The following is a 22,318-nucleotide window of genomic DNA, read 5'->3' on the forward strand; positions in this document are numbered from 1 at the left end:
AGCACAATGCCTGCAATATATGAGGTGATCTGTAGTCTGTCCGACTCTTGGCGACCCCATGGACTGCAGCACGCCAGGCCTCCCTGTTCATCGCCAACTCCCAGAGCTTGCTCAGACTCATGTCCATCGAGCCGGTGATGCCATCCAACCATCTCATCCTCTGTCGTCCCCTTCTCCTGCCTTCAATCTATAGTAAGTATTTGTCAAATAAATGCCTCCATGATTTAGCTAACTGCCACAGTTCATAATGCTATTCTTTCTTTAGTTACTTCCTTCTACAAGACAAGTACACTATTTTATTTGCCTTTAAACCCTCTTTATACCTTTAAGCCTACCATATAAAAGTTTATCATTCATTCTACCATGAAGGTATATTATTTCTCTCACCTCTAATCTATCTTGTAATTTTCAACCTATCCTGCAAGAGGAATACATAAAAGTTTGTATCTATTTTGAATTATTTCTCCTCTTTCCTCCAAACATAACTAAGATCACCTATAACATGTTCTACAAATTGTGGCTTATTTATTCTACGTTCTAGCCTTCTGGATACAGTTTTTATGAATCTTTAACCACCTTTTTATCTTTGTCTCTAATTATGAGCTCTTCCATCATGTGTGTGTGTGTGTGTGTGTGTGTACTCCTAATTCAGCACTAACTTCATATTTAAGCATCATAAAAGTACAACCTTGGAAGTAACAGCATGAACTATTTAAGTTTAGTCTTATTCTAATAAGCCACATCATAAAAGGTCACAAATACTTCCGAAAACAATATATATTGTGGTTACTGTTTCATTACAACAACAAACATCGAGTTCAATCATAAGCAGACTAATTTTATAGACTTCCTTATAATATTATAATTATATGATATTTGCAGTCACATAATATTACATGATTTAATCATTCCAGTACAGTTAAAAAAAATAATAAATTACTTTGTGATTCTTACCTCTGGCTTCCGTTCTTGTAGCTTACTATATTGTAAATTTGCATTACCTATCTCTTCCACAGACTGGGGCATAATTGTTAAGACTTCCATAGCCTCAGTAACGAATGTGTCAATTTCATGTAAATGAGCTGAAAAGGAAACATTGAAATATAAGAAATGTTTTTATCATCAAAAAAATGCAATTACATAATTTCTAAACCATGTAATGTTAGAAGTAATCACTATATGAAATACAGTAAGTCCTAAGTTGTCATTTGCTTTCATAAAGAAAAATTCAAAGTATAGAATAAGCAAAAAAATTTCTTCTCATGAAATTGTAATTGCTTTATATAACATTTAAAAATTTTTAGAAGAAAGTGGAAATGTATTTACTCACTCTTAGTAAGTTTTACTATAAGTTGGCAACTTTTTCAGTCTTTGAAATAATATGCTAGAACATATTTCAGTTTAAATGAAAAAGGAAACACTGATATTTTGGAAAATAGTACAGGCATTCCTCATTTTATTGTGCTTCATTTTATTGTGCTTTGTAAATATTGCATTTTTTATGAATTGAAGGTCTGTGGCCACCCTGCATGGAGCATCAGTGCCATTTTTCCAACAGCATTTGCTTGCTTCAAGTCTCTGTGTCACATCTTGGTAATTCTCCCAATATTTCAAACTTTTTCATATTGTTACGTTTGCTATGGTGATCTTTAATCAGTGATCTTTGATGTTACTATTAATTGTTTTAAAGTACCATGAACCACACTCACATAAGACAGCAAACTTAATTGATAAGTGTTGTATATATTCAGACTGTTCCACCTCTCTAATTCCCTCAGACACAAAAATATTAAAATTGGGTCAATTAATGGCCTCTTAAGTGTTCAAATTAAAGAGTGACACATTGCTCACTTTAAATCAAAAGCTAGAAATGATTAAGTTCAGTGAGGAAGGCATATCTAACGATGAGATAGGCCAAAAACTAGGCCTCTTGCACCAAACAGTTAGCCAAGGAAAAGATCTTAAGGGAAATTAAATGTACTCCTCCAGTGACTACACAGATGATAACAATGTGAAACAACATTATTGTTGATCCAAAGAAAGTGCTAGTGATGTGGGCAGAAGACGAAACCAGCCATCAGCCCCTTATGCCAAAGCCTGATTCACAGCGCGGCCCACCCTCCTTCAGCTCTATAAAGGCTGAGAGGCAAGGGAGCTGCAGAGGAAAAGCTTAAGCCAACACAGGTTGCTTCATGAGATTAAAGAAAGAAGCCATCTCCGTAACATGAAAAGTGCAAGATGAAGCAGCAAGTGCTGATGGAGGAGCTGCAGCAAGGTACCCAGATAATCTAGCTAAGATAGTTAATGAAGGCTGCTTCACTAAACAGCAGGCTTTGAAGGCAGATGAAGCAGCCTTCGATTAGAAGACATCATCAAGGACTTTCATAGCTAGAGAAGAGAAGTCGATGCCTGTATTCAAAGCTTTAAAAGACAGGCCGACTCTCTTGTTAGAGGCTAATGCAGATAAGTAGACACCAATGCTCGTTTACCATTCCAAAACTCCTACTACCCTTCAGAATTATGTTGAATCTATTCTGCCTGTGCTCTTGAAATAGAACAACAAAGGCTGATGGAAAAAAAACACACACACACAAAGCCTGACAACAGCACATCTGTTTACAACATAATTTACTGAATATTTTAATCCCATTACTAAGACTTACTACTCAGAAAAAAAAGATTCTTTTCAGAATACACCTGCTCACTGACAATGCACCTGGTCACCCACGAGCTCTGATGGAGATATACAAGATTCATGTTGTTTTCATGCCTGCTGACACAATATCCATTCTGCAGCCCATGGATCAATAAGTAATTTCAACATTCGAGTCTTATTATTTAAGAAATACATTTCATAAGGCTACAGCTGCCACAGATACTGATTCCTCTGATGGGTCTGAGATAAGTAAACTGAAAATCTTCTGAAAAGGATTCACCATTCTAGATGCCATTTAAAACATTCATGATTCATGGGAGGAGGTCAAAACATCAGTGTTACCAGGAGTTTGGAAGAAGCTGATTGCAATCCTCCTGGATGATTCTTAGAGCTTCAAGCCCTAAGTGGCAGAAGTAACTAAAGATGTGGTTTAAAAAACAGCAAGAGACCTATAACTAGAGGTGAAACCTAAAGATGTGAATGAATTGCTGCAATCTCATGATAAAACTTTCACAAATGAGGAGTTGCTTCTAATGGATGAGCAGAGAAGTGGTTACTTGTAATTTTGAGATTTTGGTCCTGCTGAAGATGCTATGAAGATTGCTGAAATGACAACAAAGGACTTAGAATATTACATAAACTTAGTCAATGAAGCAGTGGAGGGTTTGAGGAGACTGACATCAATTCTGAAAGAAGTACTACAGTGGGTAAAATGCTATCCAACAGCACTGAAAGCTATAGAGACACTGTGCATGGAAGGAAGAGTCAATCAATGCAAAACACTTGACTGTTCTTATTTTAAGAAACTGCCATGGCCACTTAGACCTTCAGTAACACTGCCCTGATCAGTCAACAGCGATCAACATCAAGGTAAGACTCTCCAACAGCAAAAAGATCATGACACGCTGCAGACTCACCTGATGGCTAGCGTTTTTAGCAATGAAGCAGTGTTCAGCTAAGGCATGTATATTGTTTATTTACACACAATGCTTACTGCACAGTTAAGAGACTACAGTGTATGTAAACATAACTTATACATGCACTGGAAAACCAAAAAATTCACATGACTCTATCACAATAATCTCTTTACTGCGGTGGTCTGGAAATAAACCTGCAATATTTCTGAGGCACGCCTAGAGTCCTTTGAAAAGGTAAGGACAAATACATTATACCAGAATTACCCCCTTTCTCAGTGAAATATGCAACAAACTGACACTAGCTCACACTGCAAATAATAAAAAAAGTCTTCAATTTTTAGACCTCATGGAGTTTCCTACTTTACTAAAATTATCATCTTAAGCTGATTTTTATTCCATACAATTCTCTAGATTATTTTTTATTTTAATCATCATTGAGACTCATATTCATAACCAAAAACAATTAACAAGTGTATTTACCCTGGATGGACTTCTTCAAAGAAAGAACAAGCATGTCAAATAACTTCTGGATGAAATCATCAATCACAGTCTTCACAGGGTTACAATTAATATTTAAGCAATCTACCTTGACAGCACTGAAAAATGCCAAAGGACATATTTTGACATGAAAAAGACTAAGTGGAGGAAAAGAGTGTCATTATGATCTTGTGTAATACACCCAAAATTATCATTGTGATCCTTAAGCACATTTAGATTTTAACAAAAATGCCTTACACATACTACAGTTTTTAATAATCCAATGTATCATATTTTAAAAAGTAGCACATTATAAAATACTACAGTATCAACATGAATATATTCAAATTTTTAAATGTTTTACTTGTCACAGTATGTAACATACTCATTTAAAGATTTATAAAATAAATTATTATCCTGGACTCAAAGCACAAACAACGATAGGAGAAATAAAACAAATACAGAGGGAGGAGGAGCCAAGATGGCGGAGGAGTAGGACGGGGAGAACACTTTCTCCCCCACAAATTCATCAAAAGAGCATTTAAACATCGAGTAAATTCCACAAAACAACTTCCGAATGCCGGCAGAGGACATCAGGCACCCAGAAAAGCAGCCCAACTCTTCGAAAGGAGGTAGGAAAAAATATAAAAGACAAAAAAAGAGACAAAAGAGGGAGGGACGGAGTTCCGTCCCGGGAAGGGAGTCTTAAAAAGAGAGAAGTTTCCAAACACCAGGAAACCCTCTCACTGCCGAATCTGTGCCGAGCTTTGGAAGCACAGAGGGCAACATAAAAGGGAGGGGAAAAAAAAAAAAAAATAAACAATTAAAAATCGCGGATTGTGAGCCCTACGGGAACTCCCCCAGCGGAGAAGCAGCGCAGACGCCTGCACACGGCATTAGCAAGCGGGGGCTGGGCAGGGAAGTGCGGCACGGGCTGTGTCCCTTAGAGTAAGAATCGGGCCGAATGTCCTGAGCGCTATCTGAGCGAAATAATTTGGGCTAGCAAACCAGACTGTGGGATATCTACCACGCGAAAAGCCAGCCCTAACCTAAGACACCGCCAGGCCCGCGCACAGAACAAAGGACTGAACAGAGATAGCCGGCTGCAGACCTCCCCCTCCGGTGACAGGCAACCAGAGCCGGAAGGGGGCAATCGCAGCCCCAGAGAGACACTATCTATAAAACTGTAAGCAGGCTTCTTTGCTAACTAAAACTTCTTGGAGGTCTGGACGGTCAACATCTGCCTGAGAAGGTGCGCCGGTTTTACACCCAGATAACCGAGTGGCGGGGAGGCGATAAGTCGCAGCATTGGCGCCCGCCAAGCACCTCATCGCCTGAGCTGCTCGACCTGGGAAGAACACAAAACGCAGGCCCAACCGAGTCTGCGCCTCTGAGGACTACCCGAGTGCCTGAACCTGAGCGGCTTGGACCTGGGAGCTCAGTCCAGGGCCGGCCTCTGATTGTTCCCGGCGGAACAACCTAGAGCCCAAGCAGTGTAGGCAGGGAGGTTACACGCGCCGTGAGCGGGGGCAGACCCAGTGTGGCCGAGGCACTTCGAGCGCACGCCAGTGTTATCTGTTTGCAGCATCCCTCCCTCCCTCCCCACAGCGCGGCTGAACAAGTGAGCCTAAATTAAAAAAAAAAAAAAAAAAAAAAAATAGGGTCCTCCACCGTCCCCTTTGTGTCAGGGCGGGAACCAGACACTGAAGAGACCAGCAAACAGAAGAAGCTCTAACAGAGGGAAACGCCTTGGAAGCTACAGGCCATAGATTAAAACCCTGTGGTTACTACGGATTACATAGGAAGGGGCCTATAGATCTTGAGAAATATAAGTCGGACTAAGGAACTGCCAAAAATGAACTGAACCCACAATACTCACAACAAAACCAGAGAAAGACCTAGATATATTTTTACTATTTTTACGATCAATCTTTCTTTCTTTCTTTTTTTTTTTTTAATTAAAAAAAAATTTTTTTAAGTCCTCTATTGTCCTTTAATTTTCACTTTTATAACTATTACTTTGCAAAAAAAAAAAAAAAAGACCCTATTTTTTTTTTTTTTCTTCTTCAGCAAACTTCATATATATATTTTATAATTTTTTGACCGTGGTTTTTTTTTTTTTTTTTTTTTTTTTTTTTTTTTTTCTTTTTTCTTTTTCTTCTTTTCTTTAACATTGCATTTTTGAAATTCCAAACTCTACTCTAGATTTTTAATTTTAGCCTTTTGATATATGTTATCAATTTTGTACCTATAGTTCTTTTCATAATTGCTGTGACTTTTTTTTTTTTTTCCTCTGTTTCTTTCTCTTCTTCTTTTATATAACATCGTATATCTGCAATTCCAAACTCTACTCAAGATTTTTAATTTATGCTTTTTGGTATTTGATATCAATTTTGTACCTGTATTTTCTTTATAATTTTTGCGACATTGTTTTTGTTGGTTTGTTTGTTTTCTCTCTTTATTTTTCTTCTTCTTCTTTTTTTTTTTTTTTTTTTTTTTTAACGTTGTATTTTTGAAATTCCAAACTCTACTCTGTATTTTTAATTTTTGCTGTTTGGTATTAGTTATCAATTTTGTACCTGTAGTTTCTTTATTACTTTCACGACCTTGTTTGTTTTTCTTTGTTCGTTTTTTCTCTCTTTCTTTTCCTTCTCCTTTTCATTAACATCGCATTTTTGAAATTCCAAACTCTACTCTAATTTCTAATTTTTGTTTTTATGTATTTGTTACCAATTTTGTACCTTTAAGAACCCAATCTTCAGGACCCATTTTTCACTAGTGTACGAGATTACTGGCTTGACTGCTCTCTCTCCCTTTGGACTCTCCATTTTCTCCACCAGGTCACCTGTATCTCCTCCCTAACCCCTCTCTACTCTACCCAACTCTGTGAATTTCTGTGTGTTCCAGACGGTGGAGAACACTTAAGGAACTGATTACTGGCTGGATCTGTCTCCCGCCTTTTCATTTCCCCCTTTTATCCTTCTGGCCACCTCTGTCTCCTGCCTCCTTCTTCTCTTCCCTGTATAACTCCGTGAACATCTCTGAGTGGTCCAGTTGTGGAGTGCACATAAGGAAGTGACTACTGGCTAGCCCACTGTCTCCACTATTGATTCCACCTCATCTCATTTGGGTCACCTCTAACTCCCTCCTCCCTCTTCTCTTCTCCATGTAACGCTGTGAACCTCTCTGAGTGACCCTCACAGTAGAGAAACTTTTCATCTTTAACGTAGATGTTTTATCAGTGGTGCTGGATAGAAGGAGAATTTTGAAACTACTGTAAAATTAAGACCGATAACTGGAAGTAGGAGGCTTAAGTCCAATCCCTGACTCCAGGGAACTCCTGACTCCAAGGAACATTAATTGACAGGAGCTCATCAAACGCCTCCATACCGACACTGAAACCAAGCACCACACAAGGGCCAACAAGTTCCAGGGAAAGACATAACAAGCAAATTCTCCAGCAACAAAGGAACACAGCCCTGAGCTTCAAGATACAGGCTGCCCAAAGTCACCCCAAAACCATAGACATCTCATAACTCATTACTGGACATTTCATTACACTCCAGAGAGAAGAAATACAGCTCCATCCACCAGAACATCGACACAAGCTTCCCTAACCAGGAAACCTTGACAAGCCACCTGTACAAACCCACACACAGCGAGGAAACGCCACAATAAAGAGAACTCCACAAACTGCCAGAATACAGAAAGGACACCCCAAACTCAGCAATTTAAACAAGATGAAGAGACAGAGGAATAGCCAGCAGATAAAGGAACAGGATAAATGCCCACCAAACCAAACCAAAGAGGAAGAGATAGGGAATCTACCTGATAAAGAATTCCGAATAATGATAGTGAAATTGATCCAAAATCTTGAAATTAAAATGGAATCACAGATAAATAGCCTGGAGGCAAGGATTGAGAAGATGCAAGAAAGGTTTAACAAGGGCTTAGAAGAAATAAAAAAGAGTCAATATATAATGAATAATGCAATAAGTGAAATTAAAAACACTCTGGAGGCAACAAATAGTAGAATAACAGAGGCAGAAGATAGGATTAGTGAATTAGAAGATAGAATGGTAGAAATAAATGAATCAGAGAGGATAAAAGAAAAACGAATTAAAAGAAATGAGGACAATCTCAGAGACCTCCAGGACAATATTAAACGCTACAACATTCGAATCATAGGGGTCCCAGAAGAAGAAGACAAAAAGAAAGACCATGAGAAAATACTTGAGGAGATAATAGTTGAAAACTTCCCTAAAATGGGGAAGGAAATAATCACCCAAGTCCAAGAAACCCAGAGAGTCCCAAATAGGATAAACCCAAGGCGAAACACCCCAAGACACATAGTAATCAAATTAACAAAGATCAAACACAAAGAACAAATATTAAAAGCAGCAAGGGAAAAACAACAAATAACACACAAGGGAATTCCCATAAGGATAACAGCTGATCTTTCAATAGAAACTCTTCAAGCCAGGAGGGAATGGCAAGACATACTTAAAATGATGAAAGAAAATAATCTACAGCCCAGATTATTGTACCCAGCAAGGATCTCATTCAAGTATGAAGGAGAAATCAAAAGCTTTTCAGACAAGCAAAAGCTGAGAGAATTCTGCACCACCAAACCAGCTCTCCAACAAATACTAAAGGATATTCTCTAGACAGGAAACACAAAAATTGTGTATAAATTCGAACCCAAAACAATAAAGTAAATGGCAACGGGGTCATACTTATCAGTAATTACCTTAAACGTAAATGGGTTGAATGCCCCAACCAAAAGACAAAGACTGGCTGAATGGATACAAAAACAAGACCCCTGCATATGTTGTCTACAAGAGACCCACCTCAAAACAGGGGACACATACAGACTGAAAGTGAAGGGCTGGAAAAAGATTTTCCATGCGAATAGGGACCAAAAGAAAGCAGGAGTAGCAATACTCATATCAGATAAAATAGACTTTAAAACAAAGACTGTGAAAAGAGACAAAGATGGTCACTACATAATGATCAAAGGATCAATCCAAGAAGAAGATATAACAATTATAAATATATATGCACCCAACACGGGAGCACCGCAGTATGTAAGACAAATGCTAACAAGTATGAAAGAAGAAATTAACAATAACACAATAATAGTGGGAGACTTTAATACCCCACTCACACCTATGGATAGATCAACTAAACAGAAAATTAACAAGGAAACACAAACTTTAAACGATACAATAGACCAGTTAGACCTAATTGATATCTATAGGACATTTCATCCCAAAACAATGAATTTCACCTTCTTCTCAAGCGCACATGGAACCTTCTCCAGGATAGATCACATCCTGGGCCATAAAGCTAGCCTTGGTAAATTCAAAAAAATAGAAATCATTCCAAGCATCTTTTCTGACCACAATGCAGTAAGATTAGATCTCAATTACAGGAGAAAAACTATTAAAAAATCCAACATATGGAGGCTGAACAACACGCTGCTGAATAACCAACAAATCACAGAAGAAATCAAAAAAGAAATCAAAATTTGCATAGAAACGAATGAAAATGAAAACACAACAACCCAAAACCTGTGGGACACGGTAAAAGCAGTCCTAAGGGGAAAGTTCATAGCAATACAGGCACACCTCAAGAAACAAGAAAAAAGTCAAATAAATAACCTAACTCTACACCTAAAGCAACTAGAAAAGGAAGAAATGAAGAACCCCAGGGTTAGTAGAAGGAAAGAAATCTTAAAAATTAGAGCAGAAATAAATGCAAAAGAAACAAAAGAGACCATAGCAAAAATCAACAAAACCAAAAGCTGGTTCTTTGAAAGGATAAATAAAATTGACAAACCATTAGCCAGACTCATCAAGAAACAAAGGGAGAAAAATCAAATCAATAAAATTAGAAATGAAAATGGAGAGATCACAACAGACAACACAGAAATACAAAGGATCATAAGAGACTACTATCAACAATTATATGCCAATAAAATGGACAACGTGGAAGAAATGGACAAATTCTTAGAAAAGTACAACTTTCCAAAACTCGATCAGGAAGAAATAGAAAATCTTAACAGACCCATCACAAGCACGGAAATTGAAACTGTAATCAAAAATCTTCCAGCAAACAAAAGCCCAGGTCCAGACGGCTTCACAGCTGAATTCTACCAAAAATTTAGAGAAGAGCTAACACCTATCCTGCTCAAACTCTTCCAGAAAATTGCAGAGGATGGTAAACTTCCAAACTCATTCTATGAGGCCACCATCACCCTAATACCAAAACCTGACAAAGATCCCACAAAAAAAGAAAACTACAGGCCAATATCACTGATGAACATAGATGCAAAAATCCTTAACAAAATTCTAGCAATCAGAATCCAACAACACATTAAAAAGATCATACACCATGACCAAGTGGGCTTTATCCCAGGGATGCAAGGATTCTTCAATATCCGCAAATCAATCAATGTAATACACCACATTAACAAATTGAAAAATAAAAACCATATGATTATCTCAATAGATGCAGAGAAAGCCTTTGACAAAATTCAACATCCATTTATGATCAAAACTCTCCAGAAAGCAGGAATAGAAGGAACCTACCTCAACATAATCAAAGCTATATATGACAAACCCACAGCAAACATTATCCTCAATGGTGAAAAATTGAAAGCATTTCCTCTAAAGTCAGGAACAAGACAAGGGTGCCCACTTTCACCATTACTATTCAACATAGTTTTGGAAGTTTTGGCCACAGCAATCAGAGCAGAAAAAGAAATAAAAGGAATCCAAATTGGAAAAGAAGAAGTAAAGCTCTCACTGTTTGCAGATGACATGATCCTCTACATAGAAAACCCTAAAGACTCCACCAGAAAATTACTAGAACTAATCAATGACTATAGTAAAGTTGCAGGATATAAAATCAACACACAGAAATCCCTTGCATTCCTATACACTAATAATGAGAAAACAGAAAGAGAAATTAAGGAAACAATTCCATTCACCATTGCAACGGAAAGAATAAAATACTTAGGAATATATCTACCTAAAGAATCTAAAGACCTATATATAGAAAACTATAAAACACTGGTGAAAGAAATCAAAGAGGACACTAACAGATGGAGAAATATACCATGTTCATGGATTGGAAGAATCAATGTAGTGAAAATGAGTATACTACCCAAAGCAATCTATAGATTCAATGCAATCCCTATCAAGCTACCAACAGCATTCTTCACAGAGCTAGAACAAATAATTTCACAATTTGTATGGAAAAACAAAAAACCTCGAATAGCCAAAGCGATCTTGAGAAAGAAGAATGGAACTGGAGGAATCAACCTACCTGACTTCAGGCTCTACTACAAAGCCACAGTTATCAAGACAGTATGGTACTGGCACAAAGACAGAAATATAGATCAATGGAACAAAATAGAAAGCCCAGAGATAAATCCACGCACATATGGACACCTTATCTTCGACAAAGGAGGCAAGAATATACAATGGATTAAAGACAATCTCTTTAACAAGTGGTGCTGGGAACTCTGGTCAACCACTTGTAAAAGAATGAAACTAGAACACTTTCTAACACCATACACAAAAATAAACTCAAAATGGATTAAAGATCTCAACGTAAGACCAGAAACTATAAAACTCCTAGAGGAGAACATAGGCAAAACACTCTCTGACATACATCACAGCAGGATCCTCTATGACCCACCTCCCAGAATATTGGAAATAAAAGCAAAAATAAACAAATGGGACCTAATTAACCTTAAAAGCTTCTGCACATCAAAGGAAACTATTAGCAAGGTGAAAAGACAGCCTTCAGAATGGGAGAAGATAATAGCAAATGAAGCAACTGACAAACAACTAATCTCGAGAATATACAAGCAACTCCTACAGCTCAACTCCAGAAAAATAAATGACCCAATCAAAAAATGGGCCAAAGAACTAAATAGACATTTCTCCAAAGAAGACATAAAGATGGCTAACAAACACATGAAAAGATGCTCAACATCACTCATTATCAGAGAAATGCAAATCAAAACCACTATGAGGTACCATTTCACACCAGTCAGAATGGCTGCAATCCAAAAGTCTACAAGTAATAAATGCTGGAGAGGGTGTGGAGAAAAGGGAACCCTCTTACACTGTTGGTGGGAATGCAAACTAGTGCAGCCACTATGGAGAACAGTGTGGAGATTCCTTAAAAAACTGGAAATAGACATGCCTTATGATCCAGCAATCCCACTGCTGGGCATACACACTGAGAAAACCAGAAGGGAAAGAGACACGAGTACCCCAATGTTCATCGCAGCACTGTTTATAATAGCCAGGACATGGAAGCAACCTAGATGTCCATCAGCAGATGAATGGATAAGAAAGCTGTGGTACATATACACAATGGAGTATTATTCAGCCATTAAAAAGAATACATTTGAATCAGTTCTAATGAGGTGGATGAAACTGGAGCCTATTATACAGAGTGAAGTAAGCCAGAAAGAAAAACACCAATACAGTATACTAACGCATATATATGGAATTTAGAAAGATGGTAACAATAACCCTGTGTACGAGACAGCAAAAGAGACACTGATGTATAGAACAGTCTTATGGACTCTGTGGGAGAGGGAGAGGGTGGGAAGATTTGGGAGAATGGCATTGAAACATGTAAATATCATGTATGAAATGAGTTGCCAGTCCAGGTTCGATGCACGATACTGGATGCTTGGGGCTGGTGCACTGGGACGACCCAGAGGGATGGAATGGGGAGGGAGGAGAGAGGAGGGTTCAGGATGGGGAACACATGTATACCTGTGGCGGATTCATTTTGATATTTGGCAAATCTAATACAGTTATGTAAAGTTTAAAAATAAAATAAAATTAAAAAAAAAAAAAAAAAAAAAAAAACAAATACAGAAAGTGAAGATAGATTATGAATACACTAAAGCAATAAAACCATTTTAGACCTAATTCACAAAAATGGAATAAATTATTAATTCAGATGTTCAATCATATGGGCAGAGAACTCTCAGTACTGTTGGTCAGAGTATAAAATCACACAATTTTTGCAAAGGGAAATTTAGCAATATTTAACAAATAGTTTTAAAACAGGTATACTCTTTTATCTTAGTAACTTAATTTTTTTTAATTTATCCTAAGATTTTCAGACTCCAAGATTTACCTACAGGTATCTTGTCAAGGTATTAATTATAACAGTCAAAAATTATAAATAAGCTAAATACAGGAATGGCTAAATAAGTTATTACATATCCATATAATTTAAAATTATATTTTTGAGGACCAGGTAATAACATAGCAAAATACTAATGATTAGTGTTAAATAAAAATAACAGGTTATAGTATGATCCAAATTTTGTAGGCAGATGTATGAATATGTCTAAAACATCAAACACTAACAGCAACTGTCATTGTGTTTTTTATATTTTAAAAAATTTATAAAACAAATTACTATTTTAATAATCAGAAAAATGCATGTATTTTTAAGAACACTAATTCTTTGCATGGTACTCTGAATGCAAATTATAACATTGACAAATATTATTAGAAGTTGAACCAGACTCGTTCATCTAAGTAAAACCTCGTATTTATCTTAAATTATATAAAGTTTAAAAATATGTGGAGACTGAGGAAAATGTTATTTAGAAAGGTCCTTTTTAAAACATAGAACCAGGTGATATCCTTAGAAAGCAAGTTATAAGTGTTAAATACAATTTCATTATAAAAGTACAATTTTCTCTTACAAAGTTTTACTTATTTTTTCAGTCACCCATTAACTGGAGAGGTTTAAACGCCAATTCTTAACCATCACATATAAGAGGCAATTTGTCTTATATTAATACATAAAGTTATACGATTTTTGAAATTCTAACATAAAATTTCAAAATTTCTAATCTTTCAAGTATTTCTAATATTTGATATATGAAAATCTTGGTAAACCTGAAAAAATACCAGATTTTTACTAATGAATTAACACATAAAATAATACAATTATACCAGAGTAGTACTTGCTGAATCTTGTGGACAAGACTAATGTTCACCTTTTCAATTGAAAATATTAATAACATGCAAATGAGGTTTCATTTAGCCATAGATAGAATGGGATAAACATAGATAGCCTACCCAAAAAGTATATCCTTACTAGCATATCTGAAGTACATCATTAGAATATGGCTTATCTAATATTATAGCATAGTTCCCGAAATACCCATAATATAAATATTTGTGCGTTTATGTATGTGTCCACTCACTTAGATGAATACATGTTAATTTACCAGCAAGAAAGAGAAAAGATGAAATATGGCATGGAGGACAGGCATCCTTTTTGTTTTGTTTAGCTTTGGCAGGGATGGATAAACAGGAGAGCTGTCTATAGAAAGGAACAAACAGTAGTAGCGATCTTGAAGAGTCAGGTGACAGCATAGTCATACTAGATGGGCAAGCAAGTGCTCAAAAAGAGTATCCACAGAGAAGAGAAACATCACAATAGCATTATCTTTTCCTTACTTCAAACTAACATCAATGACACTATCATTATCCCAGTCATCCAAACTCAAGCCTTCAAGTCATTTGTTTTTTCTCTATTCCTCATCCCTTATCTGCCTTTGAGAATAAGACATCTTGGGGCATCCCTGGTGGTTAAGAATCTTGGAGCTTCACAAAGGTTAAGAATCTGCCTTGCAATGAAGAGATGTGGGTTCAATCCCCAGTCCAGGAACTAAGATGCCACAGATGGCAGAGTAACTAAGATTCTATGCTTCTATGAAGATCCTGCATGCTGCAACTAAGACCATACTGTGAAATAAAAGAAAGACCTCTTGTGAGAGTTGCTCAGTCGTGTCCGACTCTGTGACCCCATGGACTATACAGTCCAGGGAATTCTCCAAGCCAGAATAGTGGAGTGGGTAGCTGTTCCCTCCTCCAGGAAGACCTCTTAACACCTCAGAATATTTCCTCCTCCTTATTTGGAACACCAACAACTAAATTCAATTAATTAGTCCTAGTCTTCAGGATGAAGACAAGCCAACCTCGCTTCCTCCAGGACCTCTTGATGCCACCACACGACTCATTATTACCAGACTAACATTCCTAATGTATAGCTTTGGTACTGACACACTTCTCTTTAGAAAGCTTCAACAACTAATCGCTCTAACTAAATAAAATCCAAATCACCTGTTTTACAATTTAAGACTCTCCCAAATCTGTTCTTTATCTACTACTTTCCAGAAATATTTCTTCTAGTCCCTAGCAAAAAATTAACTCTAATCAAAGTGGGTTTCCCTGGTAGTTTAGCTGGTAAAGAATCCGCCTGCAATGCGGGAGACCTGGGTTTGATCCCTGGGTTGGGAGGATCCCCTGGAGGAGGACATGGCAACCCACTCCAGTATTCTTGTCTGGAGAATCTCCATGGACAGAGGAGCCTGGTGGGCTACAGTCCATGGGGTCTCAAAGAGTAGGACACGACTGAGCGACTAACTTTCTATACCTCTTAATCTAGTATTAATAATAACAATTAATAACAACTAACACTGAGAATTTACCTTCTAATTTATATGCAAATTACTCACTTAGTCTTCAAAACACTGTGAAATAAATGATATAGCTGTAACTATTTTAAAGTTGAGGAAACTGAGGTTAACAGGGTCTAAGTAATTGTCAAAGTCATGCAGCTAGTAAGAACCATCTAACTCCAGAGCCCACTCTCTCAACCCCTCCATGTACTTGACTTTATCATCAAATACACCTGTCTTATTGTACTACTGGAGAGCAAACGATTTCATCTCAGGAACTCCGTCATCTTTCTACTTTCATAGGACAGGTTTCGCATACTGGAAATGATCAGCAAATATTTATTGAAAGAATAAACAAATGAATTAATAAAAGTGTTATTACCCTTAATACGTAATATATGTACAATTCAACAAGGCCCTTCCTTCCTAGAGCTCATTGCATTGAGTGGTCCCACTGATAAGAATTTCAGCAAGTAAGGAGGATATTCTGGGTTATGAAATGCCCCTCAGAGGGTTTTCTCCACATTTAGGGCACTACCTAGATGCAGCACTGTTTTGTGTGCTTCCCGGAGCATTCTGAAAGCCAGAGCCATACAAAATTAAGGTCAAATATCCCCCGGTATGCTCCCTCTAGTAGCTTCTCACAGTTCTTAGACTGTGCCCGGGCACATCATACGTTAGGTCTGAGAGAAGCCTCCTCCCCAGTCTATTCTATCCAACTAGGTCTCAGCCAGCAGAACCTCTAGAAGAGGCTCTTAGTCTCAGCAGTGCTCTACTCAGATGAGTCTCAAGCATTATAGCTGAGCTCTGGAGAAGGTAAGACAATAACTTGTCTTCAGTACCACTAAGTGAAGAGTACCCATCTATACCCATGGTTAAAACTGCTACTCTGTTAAATATTACTTTAACTTCTTTAACTTCTGTATTATACCTTGGAAGCCGTTCTACTTCTTTCCCTTTTATTTTCAGTGCTTTAAAATTTTTCTCCCAATCATGTACTGTAGAAAGATGCTTTTCCACTAGAGCTTCCATATCAACTTGCCCAATTACAATCCACTCCTATTTAAATGAAAAACATATTATTTCAAAAATTAGAACTAATAAATGAACATTTAAAAGATTAGAGTCCAAATATCAAGAACAATAAAAAGAGGCAAAAGAGAAGTTTCAGGTAAATTTCAACTTAAGTTATGTACATATAATCATTACCGTAAAGCCTAAAAAATGAACAGGGAAAATATATATATATAAAAATGCAGTAATCATAAAACTTTTTTGAAGAGATTGCAAAAAATCTTTTCTTTACGTTCTCAAGTTTGATGTATACAAAGGCAAAACCACTTCTACCAAGCCAAGAGCTACTATAGGTTACAAATCTGACATCGTCCAGATTCAATTAATTCTAGAAAAATAAAATGCAGAAGCACTGCAGTGGCAGTTAAAAAATTTACTGAATTCTCAGTCACTCCTCAGGATCAATAAAATGAACAATAAATATAATTAGAGTTTATTTCTGAAGAGTTAGTATGATGCACCCATAGCTCAGTTCGTAAAGAATCCGCATGCAATGCAGGAGACCCAGTTTGATTCCTAGGTTGGGAAGATCCGCTGGAGAAGGGATACGCTACCCACTCCAGTATTCCTGGGCCTCCTCAGCAGCTCAGTTAAAGAATCTGCCTGCAATGTGGGAGACCTGGGTTTGATTTCTGGGTTGGGAAGATCCCCTGGAGAAGGGAACGGCTACCCACTCCAGTATTCTGGCCTGGAGAACTCCATGGACTGTATAGTTTGCAAAGAGTCGAACATACTGAGCAACTTTCACTTTCACATTTATCTACACAAAAGGAAGAAATTAAATCATGTCAATTTCATTAATGTAGAAGGCTTCCCTCCATGGCATATTCTCAATCCAAAGAATGAAGAAAAGGATAAATGTTTCTATATATATTTTCCTGAAAGGAACTAAAAATGACACAAGAGAGTCATATCAAATTCCAAGTTGATATAACATTCAAAAGAAGAAAAGAAAGAAGAATTAGTTTCTCAATCTTCAAATAGTCAAATTTGTAGCATAAATCTAGATTTTAACAGAATCCTCAACTTTGGCCCTCTGGTTTGCATATTTTTATTTTATGCCACACAATATCAATTATTGAGTTGTACATTTAATACTAATTCAATCAGATGAATATTATAATAGGACAATTTCATGTCCCATACCTTATGCTGATGTAAAACAGCTGACAGTCTCCTAAACAGATCTTCTGCTTTGCTGAAAATAGTCAGAAATCCACTTGCATTTCTATCAATCATAATAGAAAAAATAGATTCATCTCCTGCTTCACCCACTCCCTTAAACTGATTAGGAATGCTGATGAATCTCTTCATTTCTCTATAATATTTAGCTCGAATTTCTTCAAAAGGAGGCTTGAATTGCAACCGTCCTTGTCTGAAAGCAAATAAATAACCTTAAAATATAAATTACCGAAAAATTATATACTGAAAACTAAATTGGGTTTTAAAAATCTTACTTGTATATTAAATCTATATTTATTTCTGGCAGATTCTCATTAAGTGCTTCTAAGCCCATCTGATACTGATGCTCCAGAGCTTTGTACACTTGATGATTCCAGTGCTGTTTCCACGCATGCATGTCACTTGCTTGAAATCCCTAGTAAGTTATAGTCACATTTTTTACTTTAATAATTAGGTGGTAGAATGGGTTTTCATTTAATGCTTTTATGTAACATTTGGTAAAATTATAAGCCAAAAATCCCTCATCTTAAATATCTTAAACATATATTAATTGCTACTTGTATATCTAAAGTCAAATATGAAAATCTCTAATCTTTGTGCTCATAAATAATATACACAAGACCAGCAAAATTTTAAAAATCAAGTTACTAGTAAATGAATTTTATATGTGGACTTTATTTTATGATCCTATAAAAACAACAATAACAGAAACCATATCTTATAAATTTCTTAGCCCTTTTTCAAAATTCCCATCAAATATAACTCTTCTATTCCCTTCCCACTCCCTAAATAATCCATTGCACATTAAAAACATGATAATACTTTACATATTTTTTCTGCTTCCATATAACCATAAGCATATAAATTCTAATGCTTAAATTTTTATTTATTTTTTACAGTTTGAACCAAAAAATATATGTAAATGTTTGAAACACCTACCTCATATTCCACTAACATCTCAAGGTAGATTCTGTGCTAACTACTTTTACACAGATCATCTAATATCAAAATATATGTGGAAATGACATTTTACTGAAATATAACAAAAAAAATTCTGAAACAGAGTTATTTCAGTAATTTGACTTCTGCCTACACTTAACTTTGTCACAACAGACATCACCTTTTAAAAGAAAACTAATGAATGTAGATATTTAAGCACGAAGTCAGAAAAACTGTTTACAGAGTCTAAATTGAGGGATCTGGCATTCCGTAAGACAAACAAAACTTGTACTTTTACTTGTAAATGTGCTGCTAATTTATGGTCTTTATACATAATTCAGTTAAATTCTAAATGTATGAGCAATTCATTAGCAAAGATTTACAGATAACCTTTATGAACTTTTCATCGATTCATATATTCAAATTCTGAAAATTTCATATTTCAGAGTGTAGACATAAAGTAAAACACACTTTACCTGCGCCTCTACACTTGCTAAGCCAGTTCTCAATTCTTGTAATCCATCTTTCCACCGCTGTTGCTGCCGAAGCAAATCAATGTTCATAAGAACTACCACCTGTAAAAAATTAGAACACAAAAATTTCAATAGAAAAACTTGACAGGCACCACCTTACCCAAGTGATCAAAATTAACTCAACCTATAATAACACATATCAATATCTGATCAATGTACTGAGAAAGGCAAAATATCACTTTTGTGGTATTCCTATTAAAACCATATAATCTCAATCTAAAAATGAGAAGGCATCATATAGAATCAAGTCAACAGACAAAATAATTGATCAGTACTCATCAAAAGTATCAAGGTCATGAAACACAAGATAAGACTCAGGGAGAAGAGACTATAGAACCTTAAAATGTAAATACAAGGTGGGATCTGGGATTGGACCCTTGAAAAGAAAAAGGACTTCAATGAAAAAGTTTTAAAATTCGAAAGTTTATTTCCTAGTTTTGATAAACATACTATGGTTACATAAGTTGTTGACAATAGGGGAAGTTGGGTGAAGGACAACTGTGAACTCTTTATTTGCAACTTTAAGTCTCAAATTATTCCCAAATAAGAAGTTATTTAAAAGTGTATCAAATTACTTTTTAAATAATACTATTCATAGCTTATTAAATTTTATAAATAAAATATACCTTTTCACAAAATGTAGTGTGCCATTTTCTCAGTTTCCTATTTTCAGTGGCAAGTCGTTCAGCAGCATTTTGGAGTTTTTGGATGTAGCCTTCTAATTCTTTAGGATTATCCCAAGTAATGTGTGACTTTCCCCCACTTCCTGCTTTTGAATTCTAAGGTACAACAAATGACAGTGTTCAAATATAGTTCTTTTTTTTTTTTAAAGATTCAATATTCTACGTCATTAGTACAACTGTCCATAACACTAACCTGCAATAAAAGAGCACACAGTAGTTTTTCCATTTTATAAACAATAAGGCATTCTGGGCAGGATTGAGCAGCTCCATTCCTTCCAAGTTGTCCCTCTTATAGCTAAAAAACCCAGACATAACACACCAAACAGCATAGGAAGACTAAAAGATAAAACTAAGGAGGTGGACAGCCTAGAAACATTGGGGATTAAGGAACAACACACCAGGATTTCCTTAGTGTGTCCCATATATCCGGACAGGATGCCGGAGAAGTCTACAACCTGGAACCACCCTCAGAGGCAAACAGAAAAAGACTCCAGAAGAAGCCTGTTCCCTCTAGCCACAGGACCAGGAAAACAGTGGCTGAATGACAGAAAACCTTTTTATGATATACACCCTACTCCTGGTGGGCTACAATCCATGGGGTCACAGAGTCAGACACAACTGAGTGACTAAGCACACACACACACCCCCTACTCCAACCCAATAGAGTAGAAACCCAGCCACTTCTGCCGTTTCAGGGGACCAGGAGAGGCGCTTCTCTTCCATCCCCTGCTAGGTCAGTGGCGCCTGACAGAGGCGGGGCAGCCACCTTCACCAGCCTGCAACAGAGCGTGTGCACCAGCCCTCCGCATTCTCCCACCAGGTCCCAGAGCTCAGGGGGGGAGCAGGGCGGATCCTCTTCATGGAGGCAATAAGACACCGCCAACTGGTATCCTGCTTTGGTGGGAAGTCGTCAGAAGGCAAAAGGGGACACTAGACTTCCACTGCGCCCAGCTAAAAAGGAAGCAGTGCGAGGCAGTGCTCCACTTTTGTCAGGATGGCATCTGCAGACACAAGCAGAAATTTAATATATACACTCACCCTGTCCTCCAGCTATACCTCACTGTGTCAGAGAGAAAGAGTCACTTAGAAAGGAATGAAAATAGCAGCAGATTTCTTAGCTGAAACCCCGAGGGACAAGAGGAAGTGGAACGACACTTACAAGTTCGATGCCTGAAGCAGGACACTCAAAGCCGGCGCTCTGGGAAAACCCTAAGCGGTGGAGAAGGGAGGACGTGGACTGGGGGTCAGGATGGGGGAAACGTGCACCCGTGGCTGAGTCATGTCGATGTACGGCAAAAACCACAATATTGTAAAGTAATTCTCCTCCAATTAAAATTAATTAATTAAAAAATAATAAATGATAGAATGTGGAAAGACAAGTGCTAAGAAAACCCTGCCTCCGGAAAACAGGAAATGCCTTAGGATTGTAGGTCCGTGGCCTCATTACAAATGACCAAAAGTTTAATTATGAAAAACATACTGTAATGTACAAATTGCTGCTTATACTATAAGGATATATGAATAGATTAGAACAGCAATTCTGGAAAGGTTTTTTTTTTTAATGTAGCATCTGAATAGTCAATTGGGGGTAGTGTTTGAACATTTGTGTTCTGAGTTCAAGTCCTATGCATTCTGCTTGCTAGCTGCCATGAGTGAGCTTGTAATTGAACCTCTTAAAGGCATGGGTTTCATGTATGAAACAGAAATGATGATGATATGATGAAATTATAACATATACCAAAAAAATCTATAAATGTATGTGTATCCATATCTGTGTATGCATGTATATTCATACAAATAAAGGACTATCTAATAATTGAGTTATTTTATACAAATCATTTAGCATAGTATGTACTCCATAAACGTTTGCCATTATTACTAATGTGTATTTGATTCTGATTTATTTTAATATGTTAACTACTTCTTAGTATCTAAATTTAAAAAAAAAAAAACACTCAAAAAATAGTGCTAAAAGAAAACAACTGTCAGTTGTGAATTTTACACTTGCTGAAAACATCCTTCAAAAATGAGGGAAAATAAAAACATTCTCAAAGGAAAACTAAGAGAATTTGTCACCAGCAAACCTACTCAAGGTATGGCTAAAGAAAGTTTTCTCAATAAGAAGAAAATGATTTTTTAAAAAAGCATAGAACTTCAGAAAGGAAAAGAGAATGTTAGGATGCAGAAAATGCAAATAAAAAAATAAACTATCCTTCTTCTCATAAATTTCTTATTGATATTTGATGACTGAAGCAAACTCCATCTGATACAGTGTTCTTTGTGTATAGAGGATACTAAATAATTAAGATGAAATAAGTGAATGGAGTAAAGAGACC

General features: G+C 36.6%; 1 protein-coding gene across 1 annotated transcript in view; it reads right to left on the reverse strand.

Moving 5' to 3' along the window:
- DYNC2H1 (dynein cytoplasmic 2 heavy chain 1) overlaps positions 1-22,318 on the reverse strand; it is a 406,508-nt gene that overhangs the window by 350,358 nt on the left and 33,832 nt on the right. Inside the window, exons 14-20 of the mRNA XM_055547490.1 lie at positions 19,926-20,078; positions 19,243-19,341; positions 18,103-18,242; positions 17,792-18,020; positions 16,503-16,630; positions 4,054-4,169; positions 955-1,082 (exon numbers count right to left, since the gene is read on the reverse strand). Coding sequence (XP_055403465.1) covers positions 955-1,082; positions 4,054-4,169; positions 16,503-16,630; positions 17,792-18,020; positions 18,103-18,242; positions 19,243-19,341; positions 19,926-20,078 — 993 coding nt within the window. The remainder of the gene's footprint in view (positions 1-954; positions 1,083-4,053; positions 4,170-16,502; positions 16,631-17,791; positions 18,021-18,102; positions 18,243-19,242; positions 19,342-19,925; positions 20,079-22,318) is intronic.

This window comes from Bubalus kerabau, chromosome 15 (genome assembly GCF_029407905.1).
Source record: "Bubalus kerabau isolate K-KA32 ecotype Philippines breed swamp buffalo chromosome 15, PCC_UOA_SB_1v2, whole genome shotgun sequence".
In the NCBI taxonomy this organism is placed as follows: Eukaryota; Metazoa; Chordata; class Mammalia; order Artiodactyla; family Bovidae; genus Bubalus; species Bubalus kerabau.